This window comes from Dermacentor silvarum, chromosome 3 (genome assembly GCF_013339745.2).
Source record: "Dermacentor silvarum isolate Dsil-2018 chromosome 3, BIME_Dsil_1.4, whole genome shotgun sequence".
Taxonomy (NCBI): Eukaryota; Metazoa; Arthropoda; class Arachnida; order Ixodida; family Ixodidae; genus Dermacentor; species Dermacentor silvarum.
The window spans coordinates 218,868,974-218,887,584 of record NC_051156.1 but is presented as its reverse complement, the minus strand read 5'-3'; the positions used below and the strand labels follow the sequence as shown (position 1 = coordinate 218,887,584).

General features: G+C 45.7%; 1 protein-coding gene across 1 annotated transcript; it reads left to right on the top strand.

The window, feature by feature from the left end:
- Positions 1-5: 5 nt before the first annotated feature.
- On the top strand, positions 6-17,268 carry LOC119445222 (uncharacterized transporter B0285.6). The gene is made up of 10 exons (XM_049665084.1): positions 6-305; positions 2,498-2,627; positions 3,184-3,259; positions 6,759-6,875; positions 7,629-7,709; positions 9,305-9,412; positions 11,845-12,049; positions 12,741-12,902; positions 15,381-15,518; positions 16,699-17,268. The coding sequence occupies exons 1-10, from the start codon at positions 90-92 to the stop codon at positions 16,870-16,872; spliced, it is 1,407 nt and encodes a 468-aa protein (XP_049521041.1). The 5' UTR covers positions 6-89; the 3' UTR covers positions 16,873-17,268.
- Positions 17,269-18,611: the final 1,343 nt, after the last annotated feature.

Below are 18,611 nucleotides of genomic sequence, written 5' to 3'. Positions count from 1 at the left end.
GACTCTGCCCTGCCCCTGCACCGCGGTTTGCTTCGCAGGTTACCCGTGGCTTTTCTCGCTACCGTCGCAAGACGTTCGAGGACCTGCTGATGCGAGACGCGGAGCAGACCGAGGCTACCTCGCACCAGCAGTCCCAGGCGCTACAGCAACACGACCAGCCGTGCTCGTCAGCGCCTTGTACGGAACCCGGCAACGACAACGACGCCGTCTGGGAGGCGTGCGAGCAGCAACCCGCCAAGCGCTCCCCTTCCCTGGCCTCGAGCACGCAGGCGACGAGAAAGTCGTCCATGGCGTCCAATTCGAAGGTGAGTGGTATGCGGCTTCAAGCGAAGTTATCTGACCAATGCAAGTGTTGGCAACGCAGAGGACCCGCGACATCTTCGAGGTTGAAATGATAGATAGACTCGGCGATATGAACCTATATGTCAGGTGTACCTTCCGTTGCGTTCTCAAATGTTGCTTTCGAATTCCTTGCCGAGCTATGAAGCAATCGTGGCCGCGTGCTTGACAGTGTGAATTTATTTCTGAAATCACCGAAGGTTGCTCTTCTTTTTGCCGTATTTAAACCTATGTATACACGTTCAGTTCCCTGTGCAAATAACAGCAGTTAGAAGTCAGCGCTCTTACGCTATCTGGTTGTCCTGCATGTTCTAAAGCCATTCGTGCCCTGTTCATTCCGCCGCAATAAACTACTAGCAACCAACTCGATCAAACCTGTTAACTTACCATGCATTCTGATTGACTGCTTCTGTGTCTCACTTATTATGTTGGTGCAAGAATGTGGAGAAGAAGAAAGTATTTGTTATCCCTCATTTCTTCCGTATTTATCGCTCTTTTTTTACGCTACATATCTAAGAAAACACAAGTTTCTCGCACCTAAGCTCTGCGGCAGAACCTTTTGTAGAAGTTCAAGAAATGGCAGACTGCTCTCGACTGTTCCACAAGCCGCCATGACTTGTGTAACTCTGCGCTAAAACGAAATATGTGGCGTGTAACCTGTTACGCTTTGGAACACAAATGTTGAGAAACGACTTAATCATTACAATAAGTGTGCTTCCTATCTAAGTAAAAATAACTAAACATGCAACGTACACAAGTGTGTCCAGAGCACCTAGAGAAGTGTTCTCCGTGTTTTTTTTTTTTTTTCTCAGGCATCAACGGAGGACTACGAAAACATGAAATAAAGCTCTCTTTACTGCTTCGTAGATTTCTTTGTCACAGGGTTCTAGCTTCGTCCTGTGTGCTCATGTGAACAATTTCCAGTGACTAATAAAAACTATCGCTACATGTCTGGCCTCCAAATGCACTTTTAGTTGTGAGGTTTGCGCTGCTAATCACGAGGTAGCGGGGTCGGTTCCCTGCCGCGGTGGCCGCATTTACATCGAGGCAAAATGCAAAAAAAAAAAAAAAACGCTCGTTGTACTCAGTTTTAGGCGCACGTTCAAGAACCACAGGGGGTCAACATTAATCCGGAGTCCTCGCTTACGGCGTCCCTCAAAATATTACCTTCGTTTGCAGAAAATCGTATCTCACATGTAGAACCCCAGAATTTAATAAAAATTAAGTGCACTTGACAAGCACGACAAAAAAAAACCGTCATTGTCGTGCGACATCGCAGTGTTAAACGCCAGCTAGTATTAAAAGCCGTAGTTCGTGCTATTCTTTCGAGAAGAAGACTGCTGTTTTTTTTGTTTTTTTTTTAAATCTTACGTGTCCAGAATAACGCATTTTTCTTTTGCATTTGTTTCGTCGTTCCGGGTGAAATGTTACCGACCTTTCACATGAAGCTGCACTTTTTACAGGTTTAGAATCTACAGCCCGTATTCACAAATCAGTTCTTACGCTGGAGCGGTCCGTATAAACACACACCCTGGTCAGTCGCGATTCCGTGACTTCCGGCCCCAGGTTTTCCCAAGTTTAAAAAACTTGCAATGTGACAGGACAATGTAGCACTCCGACCATTTTGTGTGGTGTCCGGACTCGCGAAGCGGCCATGGCGTAATGGGCGAGATGACCGTCCACTCAGGTTTCCTGCTTCGGTCTAGCTACCATCACTTTTTTACGTTACCGAAGCGTTCGCGTGACGTCCATACATGGTCCGCATTTTCGCTGAAGCAAGAAAGGATAACGTTTGAAAGTACAACTCTGTTACGGCGGACCAGCTCAAGAGCCACGCACCTTTTTCAGCGGGCACTCTACTACATAACCGAGGACACGTGCAAGAGCGCCAAGAGTCAGAAACGGAATACATACCCGGCGGACTCTACACGTAACAGCTTTTGTCGCATTGTATGCGTGTTCTGTTCCTACTTTTTTTTACAAGTACTGCCAGCCTTGTTACCAGGCCTTAGGCAGGAGTGGGCATTTGGAACAAAACTGGTACTCTTCTACACAAAGCAGAGAATCGGCGAATTATATAGCGCACTCTGCCCCGCTGATTCGCCGGTCGGCACGTGTTGACGGCTATACGGCACGAAAATGTCTGTTGGCCACGCAGTTCCGGCTTCACGACAGTAACGTGCCCCGGCGGATATCCATCATGGAGCGAGGCCACGTGGTGCTGCCAGGAATCTCGTCGCCCACACCACCACGAGTCCGTGGCTTTGGAAACACGAGTGCAAACCTTTGTACGTATATACCATGCACGGGATTAGAGTTATCACGAGTTTCATGTCATAACCTCAACGCATGTCCCCTCCTTCCCCTCCCCTTTCTCTGCATACCCCTCTACCGCAGGCGCGCACACACGCATACACCTCTACCTCTCAGCACTTCTTTTTTTTTTTTTTTTTTTGTAGCAGATGACACTTGAAGAAAGTAGGCGCTCACTGAGCAAGCTTACTTTTGCTCTTGACCACGAACGGCGCCTCTTTTCGGTCTACGTCCAAAGATAAAGGACACTCGTCGCGGTTATTGCGCGCGACTGCATCGTCATTGTGGAGTGTCCGCGACTCATGTCCTCCGCCTCTTGGGCGCGGCCCAAACGCAGACGTCTGGTGGGCTTCTTTTATGCAGAGTACGCTGGCATCGTCGCTATTGGCAACAATGCAGCCGTGCGTTGAGAGTGCAAGCTTCCAGATGACGCAGCTGAATACACGTCCTTGCGTGTTGCTATATTACCAGATTTGACCTTCGTGAGTAACGTACAATTAAAATCTCATTTTTTATTATTGTCATTGACAGCTCGACGCATGACGCTCTTGTCAACTGCAGCCATGGACTCGGTCGGTCTCAAAGAAATCGCTTCCTGGGAAACAGAGTACGTTCTCATTGTTGTCTGTGCGAGTACTCGCCGGTGTGTTTTTGAAGCTGGAAAATTGAAGCAGAACGTGCATGCTACGTGCAGCCACGTTCATACTTATTCAAGCCGCCATTGCTTTACTTGCGTATACTTTATTTACCCATATACAGCAGCTGTGCAGCATCCACACTCGATTCCATGTATGCATGGAGGAAGGAAAAATATAGGAGGGAGCCCACCGCAACGCGATTGACGCTGAGTGTGGTGGCCCAACACGTGGTGAAAACGTCAGAGCATAGAGGATACGTCAGAGCGCGCGGTAGGTTTTAGTACTGCCGGTTGATTTTTTTTTTTTTTCGATACTCATTTGAAACCATTTGAAACTCTTGAAATAAACAAAAACAAAACCAAGGGAAAAAAAACAAAACAAGGAAAAAACTTTTTCCTTTCTGCATGTGAGCAGCTGCCGGCCGAGCGCGCACCGAATAAAACTACCGGTAACCAAACTTCTCGGCAAATCTCGATTCTCCGTGATCTCGACGCAAGCGGTCACGTGGTCAGCCACCACTGCTGGCTACACGAAGCGTTCGCTTGCCAAGGCTGGCTGCGTGACGCAATGCTCCCTCCTATATTTTCCTTCCTCCATGCGTGTATGGGTGTATATACTTTGAATATTCTCTTTCAAGCATGAATGCTCGTTATTTCTATCAGAAAGCAGAAGGTAGCGCCGTACCTTGACTGCAAGGGTTGGTATGCCTCAGGTGCGCTAGTCGGCCATATTTGTCATAAAATTTCGTAAGGGGGTGCTCTCAGCGTCCTCTCGAAGGCACTATAAAAATACGTGTTGGTTAAACAGCTGCTTATCTCAAGAATCGCCAAGTAGCGTAATTGCACTACAGTGTTCTACTTCGATGAAGCGTTTCGCGCGTACGGGGAAACAGTGTTTTCTTATCTGCAACCCATGATTCCCCCGGTATACAAAGTGCTCAGCGGTGAGTCGAAACTGACATGAGTATAATAATGGGCTTGTTTGCAAACTTCCACGCTGATACCTCGCAGCACGAAAAATGGATACTCGGAGCAGCAGGTTACAGGACGAGCGCAGGCTACAGGAGCCTGCACGTCGAACGCTCGTCTGAGTTACGCCTTCCCGTTGAGCTATGCATCGCGATCTCAAGTTATCAAATCGGTGAATTGACCATAAGGCTAAGTTGATAGTTAAATACGGCGTCCTGACGTTTTTGAGGCGTATCAAGGCAGAGTGCGAAGCGCTTCCTCAACGCTCGCGAGCACTAAATGTCCCCATGTTGTAATCGGCAGAGCACCGGTATTAGTACAGTGTGGCCAAGTTAGATACCAGCGCACATTCATTATAACGACGCGCACACTTCGCCTACTAAGGTTCTGGGTTATGCACGCGTAACCGAAGTAACAAGTACGTATTACAAAAGAAAAAGTACGTGCACTCCTGTAAAACTGCGCGAAAATATGGAAGCAGGCTTCTCCTTACAAGGACGCTTGCTGTGGGGAAGCCAGCTGTGACGATTGCATTCGTTGGAGCTTCGTACACACGCACGCGCACATGTGCTGGTTTTCAGTTTAGTTAGTTAGTTAGTTAGTTAGTTAGTTAGTTAGTAGTTAGTTAGTTAGTTAGTTAGTTAGTTAGTTAGTTAGTTAGTTAGTTAGTTAGTTAGTTAGTTAGTTAGTTAGTTAGTTAGTTAGTTAGTTAGTTAGTTAGTTAGTTAGTTAGTTAGTTAGTTAGTTAGTTAGTTAGTTAGTTAGTTAGTTAGTTAGTTAGTTAGTTAGTTAGTTTTCCAAAGGTACCTGGTGCTTGCAACAGACGCCGTAGTGGAAGATTTCAGATCAATTCTGGCCACCTGGGGTTCTTTTAACGGGAACCCAAAACCAATCCGGCCCCTCCAAAACACGGCCACCGCGGCCGAGTACCGAACCCACACCTCGTGCTCAGTAGCATAAAGCCATAATCACTGAGCCAACGCCATAGGCACTTATGATGTAACAACCTATGAATGGAATGCACAAACCCATTCTCTACCACCATGCCATCATAAGATATTTCGGGATGCCCAACAGACTAATCAGCATTATTGAAATGGTTCTATCAACACACTGTGCTGAGTCGTGCTATAAACTAGCAAGTTATCCACACCTATTGTACCTCTTATATTCGGGGGCACCATGCTACAATTTTGCGCGTAATGTTTTTTTTTAATTCAGTTTGATAGTTTATAACACCCTAGAGCATCAATAAAGCAGCGGCAGAGGCACTTCGCGTGCTTAACATTCCGCCACACCTTCTATTTTTTTACAGCACGTAAGTCTTTGCTCAAATGAGAGTGCACAGGCAACTCTAGTAGATACCAACCACGCATCAGCGTGCAGATGTGAACCTCAAGTACAGGGACGGGTTTCGTCACCCGAGGTTGCACCACAACACGTTCACGAGACTTCAGCACGAAAGAAGTATCTGTCCAAGTGAGGATTTCACCAGAAATAAGGACTATCAATGTTCCCATGGAGTCTCGCGCATCTTACGTTCTCTATTTGAAATTATTATCAACCTAATCTCCGCGGCCCTACAATTGATATATTCTCTTGCAAAGCTAAGTCACGCTGAAATCCTGCAAAGAAATCCATTGAACAGTTGGCAAATAATGTCCTAAGGGAGCATTATATGTGTGTCATGCAGGCGGTACACGTCGTTACAGCGGGACCTACTGCTGGGCGCGGTCATGGTGACGGTGGTCGGCTCCATTGTCAGCCCACGGGGAAACACGGCCAATGTCTTCCTGTTCAGCTATTTGCAGATGTGAGCACGCCGGCGAGACCGAAGGCCAGGCGGTTTAAGCACTATCAGGGCCTTATAATAAATTCAATTCTAACGGCAACTATATCTGAGGAGCGCGGTGTGACTGGTTTAAGTAGCGGAAACGGATAAGCTGATTAACCCTTTAACTGGCAGTTCAACAGTATTGTTGACCTAACACAAGCATCTGCAAAAACTAGACAAATCCAAATATTAGTCTGTGCCTTTCAATTTACCTTTATTTATGTGCCTGGTCAGCAGTGGTATTAAATAAAATGTCGAGCGTGAGAAGGAGCAGATGTATTGGTCACAAAACCTGAAGGCTTCGTCGTTATCTTCTTAGAGCTCGTGGGGGTGCAGTCCCACATTTAGCAACATATATACATTGCAAATTTTCAAGAATAAATTACGTTCATAATCGAAATATGGCTCATGGAAAATGAACATTGCATGGATCAATTTAAAAACGCGCATTTATCGGTCACTCGTAACAAAAGAGACATTCAAACTCTACACCAAGTACAGGCGAGATCCCCCATGCTCTAAGGGCCACGCTGTGTGGAAAAGTGAACGAAGTTATTCACATAGGAGTCTACAGCGAAGAGAGGGGAAATTTTGCCAAATTAGGGAAGGTTTCAGAAAAGCTCTTGAAGCTATACAACGTGCACACCGCGCTCTCTTCGACCGCAGGAGGTTCTCGCACTTCGTCCTGCACATCACCAGCTGGGTGATGATCATCTTCCCCGTGGTTGGCTGCGCTCTCTTGGCCTGTCTCTCCGTCATGTACTTCGCCTTGGTGCGACAATAGTGAGTCTTCTCCGCCATTGCTTTCCGCGTAGAGGTAAAGCGAAACGATACACTTGAGAACTACCGGTGCCTTTTCTTTTTTTATTTTTTTGCAAAAGAAAACAAAACAAAAACTCTTGATCGTCTTCTTCCCGAGTCAAAATCCCACTGAGAGACGCTTAGTAGGGAACTCCGGATTTATTTCGACCCACTGTGGTTCTTTTAACATTGTGGGCACATCAGACGTGAGCTGTCCTAGACAACAGTAGCAGCAGTATATCTCAACAGCAAAGGCGGAAGAGAAGAAATGCTCCTGCCAGGGCTGGGGCCTTCTAGCTAGGACACTGGCGCCATGACGCTTCCACAACATGCACCCAAAGTAGGGCACACAAGTGATTTTGCATTCCGCCTTCGTAGAATCTCGGCTGTGAATTGGACCCGTGACCTCGTGCTAAGCAGTGTAAAGCCATTAGCCACAGAGGCACCGCAACTCGTAGACCTGTTCTTTTCTTGAGCTAAGCACTATGGTTCCCGTATTTTACGGGATAGGATCACGCCTGGCCTCCAGGAATTCAAACAAAGCAGGCGGGTCTGTTTTTGTTGAAACCTATTGAATAGCTAGTCATAACGGGACCGACGTTAAAATGATATGCCAATGGGAAAGTTCTGTTAGACGGGAGATTCTCAGCTTTTCGTGCGGTTTTCTTGCTTGCAAAAAATCTCAACTCCTTAATTTATTTCTGTCTTGCTTCTGATTTTTTTTTTCGTTTAAAGCGATGCCGAAGAGGACGAGAATGCGCGTTTAGAGATCCTCAAGGTCATCGAGAAGCAGAGTGAGGACCTTGGAGCACTGACGTGAGTTGCGCGGGCGCGCGTTTTGCTACTCATGAGTTAGACATCCTTCAGAATCAGTGCGTCACTTGCACTTGACGAAATGCTTCCGCAGGTCTGTTTAGTACGGCAACTAGCGTTTAATGAATTTCAGAACCCACATCCGCTAGCATGCTGCACTAAACATTGTCTTTTAACATTGGTCATTTTTCCACTCCCATACACTGTGGGGAAACCTAGGTCTTCTCTTCTTCATGAGGAGCTGCGCAAAAATTGAAAGAAAGCAGCACTGTAACTAAATCGCCCTTCGACTAAGAATCTATTAATACAAAACTGGAAAACAGCTAGTGAATTTATAGTTGCGCATACTGACTACGCAAATTGGAATCAGCTAGCGCAAGACAGGGGTAATTGGAGATCACAGGGAGAGGCCTTCGTCCTGCAGTGGACATAAATAATAAGCTGATGATGATACTGACTACTAAGTGCTAGCCATAGCACGTGACCATTTTTCTCGTATCAAGTTGAACAAGCAGGTCAGCAACCTCACTATACGGCGTAACGCAACAGCTCGCACCATTGCGTTTTCTTCTTGCTTCACGTCCTCGAACCTGCACATCTTCAAATATTCGCTTCTGAAAATCCTCACACATGGTTTGTTGTCGCCACTTTATCCGTCCCCACTGCGCAGCTTTGCGATGATTGCGCTATAAGTGACATAGCTAAAGGCTTTTCAGGACAGTACTGCAAGTGATTTTTTTTTAGCTCATTGCTAATCAGTTTCAGGGTATGCATTATTCGTTGCACTCTGTAGGTTATGTTGTTCGAATTATCTGCACGACCATGCACGATAAGTAAGTTACGGGCGTTTAACGCGATAAAGCGTGCAAGATACGGCTCAAGAAACAAAAAAAAGAAGAAAAGAAAGTCGCAACACGCGAGAATTGGTGGTTTCCTACAGATGCACTGCACACAATCCTCTGATTTGTCCGTCACCGGCGTTGACAATGAGTTAGAAACAAAAGACGATAGGCACGCATCACATGACAACAGACACTCGACAGACACAAAATTTACAAACTATCCTACCGACACTAATGTGTGTCGCTGGTATTTGCTGCTGCCCACCTGTGTAGATATATTTCCTTCCATTAGGTCCTTGATTTCAGTTGTTGTTGTTGTTGTTGTTGTTGTTGTTGTTGTTGTTGTTGTTGTTGTTGTTGTTGTTGTTGTTGTTGTTGTTGTTGTTGTTGTTGTTGTTGTTGTTGTTGTTGTTGTTGTTGTTGTTGTTGTTGTTGTTGTTGTTGTTGAGCCGAAACATTTGCTCTAGCGTTTGAGACGCACTGCTGTCATGCCAAGTCCTTGAAAAAGCAAAATAAATTTCAGCAATGCGATATAACGTCCCGCCCTGGCAGCGATTCGATATTATCGCCCCCTGTATAACAGCAAAATATATCGTAAGCCCTACGGGAAGTTCCTTTTGTCGTGACGACAGAAAAACATTTTCGTCGCTCCATGCAAGACGCCACACATGCGACATAAATGTTGGTTGCATTTCGGTACATTCTCTGTGGCCTTTATCATTTTCTATTTTCAACCGGGTTACTCATGCCTCGCAGGCCCGTCGAGCGTCTCGTTATCGTCGTGGTCATCGCGGCCGCTGCACTCTGGCTCGCCGTACACGTGATCGCCCTCTTCGCTAACGGCGGACGCTTCACGAGCATCAGGTTTCTTTCCGCACCCTCTGCCTGTTTATTTCAAGTCAATTCAGTCCCGAGTTTGTTGTCGTCCTCGGGAATAAAGGGCCGGGACTAATAGAAGCCGTGCTTCGACTTGACTAAGTCCTGATTCCTTATCACGTGGTAGCGTTGAAGCGTACATACATTCACAATAGTTGTATTGTCTATTTATTGATTTATTTATTTATTTATTTATTTATTTATTTATTTATTTATTTATTTATTTATTTATTTATTGATTTATTAATTCATTCTACCTATACATAAGTCGATGACAAAAATTGACGTTGAGAAAACATTTATTTTTTGTGTAGTTTTTGTCAAGCATATTTCATGTTTTCAATATTACATGCTAAAGTAAATTTACAAGGCATGAGTTTCTATAAGAAACTTAAACATATGTGCTTGCTGAACCCAGTTACGTCAAGCATTCTGTGCGCCAACTTAACACAGACACTCAATTGAAAATATCCATGTCAGATGAACTGGCACTGTACACCTGCTGCAGCCGTGTCATGGGGCAATGTAGAGAAACATCAAGGCAAAACACGTCAAAACACATGCTGGTTTTCAATGACGAAACTCCTGAAAGGAAAACTTGTCATCCATTCGGAAGTAGCAGGAAGATAAAATAATAATAATAATAATAATAATAATAATAATAATAATAATAATAATAATAATAATAATAATAATAATAATAATAATAATAATAATATTATTATTATTATTATTATTAATAATAATAATAATAATAATAATAATAATAATAATAATAATAATAATAATAATAATAATAATAATAATAATAATAATAATAATAATAATAATAATACAGAATGGGTGTTCTTTCTAGTTTCCCTACATTGTTGTGTGGATAACAATTTTCTGTTTCGTTCAGCGTATGTGTATATCTGCTCTAATGCAAGACTTTTTTCAACGAGATATCGTTTAAAAACCTCGGGATTCTTTGTAGATTTAAGCAGCGGCTTAGGAGTGAGCTGAGGATTTGAGGTGCGAGTTACGACACTTAAAAAGTACTATTGACCGAATGGCTGGTTGATAAATGACACAAGGTAAACCCAACCAGTCACGTCAATGGAGATGAATCCCCAACTGAAAATAAGCCACGCGAAAACAAAAATGAAAAAAAAGAAAAGAAACATTGCTGCTTAATTCATGTAGAGCTACGTTTTCGAAAGGTCTACCCTCCAAACATGGTTGACGCAAACGAGAACAAAACTTCTTGTATGGGAAGAAAGGGACGTGGAATTAAGTGATATCGATGCGGATTACAAGTGAGCGTCGCGCATTAGAATGAGCTTTCGATGCGCGATACGTGCAGAGGATTCGCAACCAACGTCTCGAGTGACAAAAAGAAAAAAAAAGGCGTCACTTTGATTTCCTATTATTGAGGGTTCCTCTGACAAATATGCATTCAGGGAAACTCTATCCGGCTGTCCGGTCTTTCAGTATGTGCTGAGGTTTAAGACTGCTTTAGATTTCGGTAAATAAGGTATGGCATCAGATATTCGCCGAAGACCGAGAATTTTGCTACAGTTGTTTCCATTCTCAGTTGTTTCAGTTCAGCTTCAAACTAATCACACCGCGAACAGCAAGGTGCACCTGTCGGACGGCAGTGTAGCATCTTAAAGGAACACTGAAAATACCATATACACTGCGCTCGTGTTGTTTCCTTCCTTGTCCCGTCTTGGGGCAGTTCACCCAAAAGTTAATGTACCGGCGCTAAAAGTTCGGCGCGAAATTCAATACATGAAACATTGAACTTCCCTTCCTGTTCTAATCATCCTATTATAGCGAAATTACCGAAGACATAGTTTTTGAAGGATACTTTGTCAGTCCAACAGACTCAATGTTTCTCCTTTAGCGTCTTTATAAGCCGGTTATACTCAGGGCGGCAACGAATGGGATTGCAATCGAGGGGCGATGCATTTAACCTTCTTCGGTTACTTAAACAACCACTCAAAGAGCCCAAGGTATATCCGGGGAGTGGTTGCCATTGGAACTTTCAGACTACTTCATTTGTTCTACAGTCGCCGAGACAAGCAAAGTCAACGATAACCCGCCGGGTGAAATGAAGTGTTATAAATGTGCTCATCCGAAAAGCCCTTGTCATGATATACATAGCTAAACATAAGGAAGCACCGTAATTTATCTGTGTTTCCGTTAGTTTCTCAGCTTGATAAATGACGCGGCTGAGTACTATGCGAAAAATCGCTTTAAATTCTCGACGAATAACGTCGTGGTGTAATGGGTAGGACGAGACAGGGAGACCAAAGGAAAACAGCGAGATTGCGTTTGTCACTGTCAAGCTTCGCTTTAACCATGAACGTCGACTCTCCGTGGTGCCGTCCATAACGTTGTTGACGGCCCGCCTGTGTGTCGTGCGCTGTTCACAGCGATCAGCAGACCTTGGTGTTGGACTACCTGCTGGTCGCACTGCTGTCGTCGGTCGCCGCCCAGTGGCCCGCAGGCCGAACAGAGGACGGTGCGGCCGCCCCCAGTCCGCCGTGCGCCGTCGATTGGCGCGCGCTGGTGCCCCACATACTTTGGGGACCGCTCATCATCCACGGCTCGGTGTCGTGCATCGGACGTGCCCTGCAGGTACGCATGAAACGGGACGACCATGAGTGGATCGGGGTATAGGCAAAATGCAAAGCATAAGGACTTTCCCAGATGGGCCAACGGCGAACGGGACTGTATATCTATTCGGTGTTCTTGATTGCGGTCCGATTAAGTGGTGATGTGTCGTAACGTAAACTGCGCGACATACGGAGCAGCGTTCTGCCGAGGAAAGTTAGAGGAAAATAGGGAAGTCTGAGCAACGCGATTAGCTCCGACCGTCCCTTTTACGAATGGCTGTCATCCCTCTTGGTTTAGCTGCTATTCATCAATGATTGTTCAAAAATACTAAATGTCTGGCGAGTTGGTGTTGCTTTATCGTTGATATAATAGCCCATTCACGCGGAGACATTTTGAGTGCCGTGTATACTATCCAATTGTGACCATATATGTCTGCATAGCTGTCGTAATATCCATGAATAGATTGTTCGCGTCTAATCACTGGTGTTTAAGTAATACTTGGTTCACACCGTCAACACTGCTGACGGGGCTTGATTTCCAGTGGCAGAAATTCCGTCTCGGACCGATCGACAGGGCCGACGGTTTTCTCGGCGAAATTCGCCTTCGTCGAAGCAGGGTTTCGCACGCTATAAGTGCTCATCTCTCGAGTGTGAACGGTATACTCGCGCAGAGAAACCCGACAAAAACGCATCCATGGCCTCGTTCGTCGCAGGTGAGCGGTGCGGCGTACTGGATCCAGGCGCTGTTGAACGAGTTCAACCTGTTCCCGCCGACGACGATCCAGATCGTGCTCACCGTGCTTTCCTCCGTGCTCACCGAGTTCGTCAGCATCGACGTCACTGTCGCCACGCTGCTGCCCATCGTCGTTGACCTGGCGAGTACAACGGCCACACGCGGCGCGCGTCATGAACGCACATACACAACACGCACACACACTTCGCACATGCACGCCATGTCCGCGCACACACCAGTTATTGACAAAACAGCATTACCTTTTTCGACACTGTGGTCAACAGATGAAGCAAAGTCATCGATAGACAGCGTTCTCCGTCGTGTCGAGAAAACAGCCCTAAAGAAACGAGAGGTGTTCATGTACGACCATGTTCTCTGCACCTTAAAGACCCACGCTGCTTAGGAAAGTGGCTTCAGTTACTGAAAACATTGTTGAAGAAAGGTGATAAAATAGTTGCAATATTTAGAACGTTTTTAGAAAATCTCGATGAGTTTGCAACCAACTCGCTTTGTGCGTGCACCGGTCTGAGTTATTCCGAAGCTTCTGAACACCAAGTTACCATGCTCCGAGCTGTAGCTCACCTTCTTGCGCGAAGCCTTTAGGATGCCTTTTCCCTTTCTTTAGCGAGAGTCAAACTCTCTGCGGGTCATTCTAAGTTATTTCACGTAATTTGTAAAGAGACTTTGCAATGTTAGAACGCACATGGTTGCCCCTCCTCCCTCATTTACAATGGTATAAGGAAAGTAGTCGTAATAAGCGATTCGGCAGTATCGCTTAATGTCTCCAAAGCGCTATACAGACACGAAAAACCCACGAACATTCCCAAGCACAAAAGGCTACACCAAGCTTTTGGAGGATCCCACCAGCAAGTTGGGAGAAACACGCCCAAGTTCGCTAGGTACACACGTGCATAGGTCGTTTATATGTACCAATCTCCAGAATGGAGTAAGTCTGATGAAACGTGACGAACGTTTATGGCAAATCAGTCCTGCGGAAATCCACAATGTTAAATAACTTTCATGAAAGAGAAATATATAATCCGCCTGATAGTAGCGTGAAGCTACAAAGGAAACCCACACGCTATTCTCAGAAAGCTTCACATTTATAAAAAGATGCGGGAACTCCACTGGAGCTGTCTAAGTATGCGTAAGCATAACCCCAAATTTAAGTTGGCCCATCCCCACATTTAAGTTGTCCCACCCTAAGTGTTGAAGTTGGCCCATCCCCAAATTTGGGTTTCCCCAAATTTAGGTTGGCCCACCTCCAATTTTCAATTTGGCGCATCCCTAAATATAAGTTGGCCCGTGTCCATGTCCATGTTCAAATTTCAAGTTGGCCTGCCCCTAAATTTGATTCGGCCCATGTCCAAATTTCAAGTTGGCCCATCCACAAATTTAACTTGGTTCATGTCCATGCCCACGTTCAAATTTCAAGTTGACCTGCCCCTCAATTCGGCCAATATCCAAATTTCAAGTTGGCCCACCCCCAAATATAACTTTGCCTACCCCCTGATTTATAATTGGCACACTCCCAAATTTAGGTTGGCCCATCCCCAAATTTCAATCTGGCCCACCCCCAGCTTCAAGTTGGCCAGTATTCAAATGTCAAGTTGGCCCACTCCCAAATTTAATTTGGCCCATGTCCAAATTCTAAGCTGGCTCACACCCAAGTTTAAGTAGGTCCACCCCCAAATTTCATTCTGGCCCACCGCCCAGTTTTAAAGTTGACCCACCCCCCCCCCCAGTTTTCAAGTTGGCCCATCCCCAAATTTAAGTTTGCTTGTCTCCAAAATTCACGTTGCCCCACCCACAAATTTCAGCTGGCCCACATTCAAATTGCAAGTTGGCCCACCCCCAAATTTATATTTGGCCCATGTCGAAATTTTAAGTTGGTCCACTCCCAAGTTTAATTTGGCCCACCTCCAAATTTTAAGTTGCCCCCCGAAATTTAGGTTGGCCCATGCACAAATTTTAAGCTGGCTCATTTGCAAATTTCAAGTTGGTCCTCCCCCAAATTTAGGTAAACCCACCACAACATTTCAGCTGGCCAACCTCCAAATTTCAACTTGACTCACCCCCAAATTTCATTTGGCCCACACCTACTATAAGCTTCGCCATGCATATTCTAAGGAACCCTATGTATACCTATGGGTATTCTCTTTGTATTTTATTTTTTAATTGTTCCTAAATGCTTACAAAGTGACTAATTATCTACATCTACACTATTCTAACGATTAAATGTCTAAACTTTGTAAATTACTCATTTTTGTGCAGATACAAGGCATTACGCGTTTTGCGTGACGGGGCTAGGGTACTCGCCAAAGATTACTTTCGCATTAAATTTCGCACTGTTCCGGACGTGGAACTCGGTACAAACGCAATTCCTGATTGGTCACTCTGGGATTTCTGCCAATCAGGAGGCTATTGCAGGATGAAGCAGAAATAATCGACAACTTGAAGCGTAGGAGCACCGAATATGTCAGATCAGCTCCACAGAAATCCTCAAAATGGAGGAAGATTCACGAATGGTCCAGAGCCATGTAGTACAGGAATGGTTCTCCTTTGTATAGCTTTGCGGTATACCGTCAGATCAATGATCCCCTTTCACCTGTTTGTGCAGGCCCTGAAGGTACCCTGCAACCCGCTGTACTTCGCCATTCCCGTGGCAGTGGCATCGTCCACGACGCTCGTCCTGCCCACGGCCGCCATGTCGATCGCCATCATCGACGACGTGCTCACTCCGTGCCGGCGCAAGATGGTGAGGCATGTCTCGAGCCCGCGGTCACCCCCACAGCCCTTGTGTGCTCGTTGTATCTGTCTGTTAGGAAATCGCTGTCTTCGCGATATCGCGCGTTTCAGATGTGGCTGTTTCCGTGATTATTAAAAATATGGGATTCGAGAAAAAATCATAATTTTTGGACACTAAGCTTCACAGCGACAGCAAACATAATAATTTGCATTATAATGGTCAATTTATTTTTCTTTCAACAAATGCTCATTAATTAACTTCCAATAAATAACTTTATGGGGTATTTCGTGGCTGCCCCATTGAAGGCTAGTACTTAAAGCATAACCCTTTGCTTAGCACCTTACCTAAGTCCTGCGATTTTGAGAGCACGTAATAAGAAACGTGTACAGCGAAATGCACTACTATTCCTGTTATTATGTTTGTTCTACGTCTGGATAAAGTTTTGGCGCCAGTGAAGGGGTTGTACTGTGCATCCTACATGTAAATCGCGTTGCGCGACCACCATATATTTTAATAATAAATTTTGCAGTTTAACATCTAGAAACTGCACAGTTAGTTATGAGGGACGCTGTAGTGCAGTATTCCTAATTAATTTTTACCACCGAGGGTTCTTTAACGTTAACCTCAATCAGCACGCAAGATATGTACTACATTATAATAGTGAAATGTCTGCACGCTTGTCTGTAGCTATGGATAAGCAGCTTTCTTTCTCCGTGAAAATGAATAGAAACTAAGAGATGGCTTGCACTGGCGTCATCCTGGGCGCCATGTTGGTGAACAAGAACGGTAAGCAGTTGCGTCTGTTCGCGTCACGCGCGAATCCAACACTCTCCAACACCGCCGGTAAGGCAGTGGCCTCTCCTATAAGGCTTCCTTCCTCCATGTCAGCAGGTTACCGGCGGCAGTGAATATGGCACACTGACATCATCCTAGACGACATATTAGAGAACTATCACGGGCAGAAGCTGCGTCCGTGACGTCATATGCAAGCTATCTTACAACACTAGAGACGGTTCTCAGATAGCGCTGACTTTTTTTGTGTGTGTGTGTGGGGGGGGGGGGGGGGGGGGGGGGAGAGACATGTCTATGTCATGTGCTCTCGACGACGTATCGAGCTGTTGTCGAAACACTGGCACGGGCGTGAAACTATACAGTCTTCTTTCTTCGCATACCACTCTCAATGCTGCAGCTCATCCACGGCACGGTGGTGAAGGTGGTGACACTGACGTCGCTCATCTTCTCGATGAACACGGTGGGCGAGACGCTGTTCTCGTGGAGCGAGTTGCCCAGCTGGGCGCAACAGCAGCCGGCGCCCAACGCTTCCTCTGTCGCTGCCATTCAGCGGCTCCTCTGGGGACTCTGAAACGCTATGCCGCTCGCAACCACGCTTCTCTGCGCTGCGCCGTGACAGTCCACGCTGAACGGCCGACTACTTGTTCGCGAAAACTTTACCTGCATTTATTTAGTGACCTACGCATGCCTATGCACTGCTAAGTGTGACGGCTGTTGCCGTACTATGCCTCTTACTGAGCCTTCTGGAAGACATGATGGCGTTTTTGCGTATGGTGCGTGAGTGGCAAAGGCTGCGCTCCCAAACGAGGCTGCAGCACACTCGGACCTCTGCCGCGCCCTTTTGCCAAAAACATTCGAGCCTTATTCTTTCATTCTGCTGGTGTATGTATGTTGAACATATAGTTCTTTTTTAAAGCTATTGCTGTGATCTTTCTACTCTTCAGACTGCCCTCCGAAACGTCAAAAATTAGCAGGGCTGTCAGCTCCTAGAACTCTTCCTATCTCTGTCATCTTTCCGTCCCTTCTACTCCTTCCCCACACTGCCGACCAACGTTCAGGTGTCATCAGCGCGCTAGACAGCTTACGGTGCGGTCTGCAGGCAGATGCCGGCCTGATGATCTTCTCTGTCAACCAATCTCTCTATCTCTCTCTCTTTATTTGTTTATTCCTTTATCAGGTGTACGTCATAGTTCTACTATGACGTAAAACTGCTATCCTTAATTCATATAGCTGTCTACTAATTTGCTATCGCAATCGATGCTTCGCCTTTCGGGCGAAACTGCGACCTTTTTTTAGAAGCAATGAAGGTGCGTCACAGTTCAGTCTGCCAAATGTGATAATTTCGTGAGAGAGAGAAATAACTCTATTGCCATACGTGTTGATGGTGGGTTTCTTAGTCCAGAAAACTATAATCTCTTTGGGGAACTGGGTATTTCCCGGACAAGCTCCTTGATCAGTGCGAATAGCACTGCCTGAAAGATTAATAAACTCGGCTCGGAGATTACTGAAGCACTTGGGTGCTTTTGCTATTTTGCCGTCCGTTCAGCGTGCCCTTTGTTGTTCTCATTATTTACACATTTTCCTGGTACTCTGATTAACTTTTAGGTAACGATTTTAATATTGTAGTTTACGAGAATTTGCTTAGCAGTAAGTGACGTTTACTTATCTAGGTGTGCCCTTTTTGCATACCCGCCGCGGTGGCTTAATTAGCGGCTATGGTGTTGCGCTGCTAATCACGAGGACGCGGGATCATATCCCGGCAGCGGCGGCCACATATCGATGTGGGCGAAACGCGAAAACGCCGGTGTCCCGTGCATTGGAGGCACGTTAAAGATCCCCTGGTGGTCAAAATTACGGAGTCCCTCACTACGGCGTGCCTCGTAATCAAATCGTGGTTTTGGCACGTAAAGCCCCAGAATCAAATCATTTGTGCATGCACCTGCAAGTTGTTCCCGCTAACGTCAGTAACCTTTACTGACCGCACAACTGCGCTGCACGTTAGTAGAACGTGTTGCTGGGCAGGTTGGTTTATCCTTGTAGGTTTAAAAAGCGTGCATCTTAGACGGGACAGCGAATTAGCGCTTGCCTATACTGCCTAGTTCTCTGACCCATCTAAGACGTTGTACGTTGCTGACTGTTAACACATATAGTCGTGTGCTCCCGTTTATAGTATCAAACTGGAGGCGCACAACAAAGTGTTCGCAGTCTGCCGAGACTTAAGGTTAAATCCGTCACAGAGGTTTTTGGAGTCAAGCTTCGATCTGAAATTTTACGATAGCCAACGATGTAGTGCAACACTTAATCCCTCGT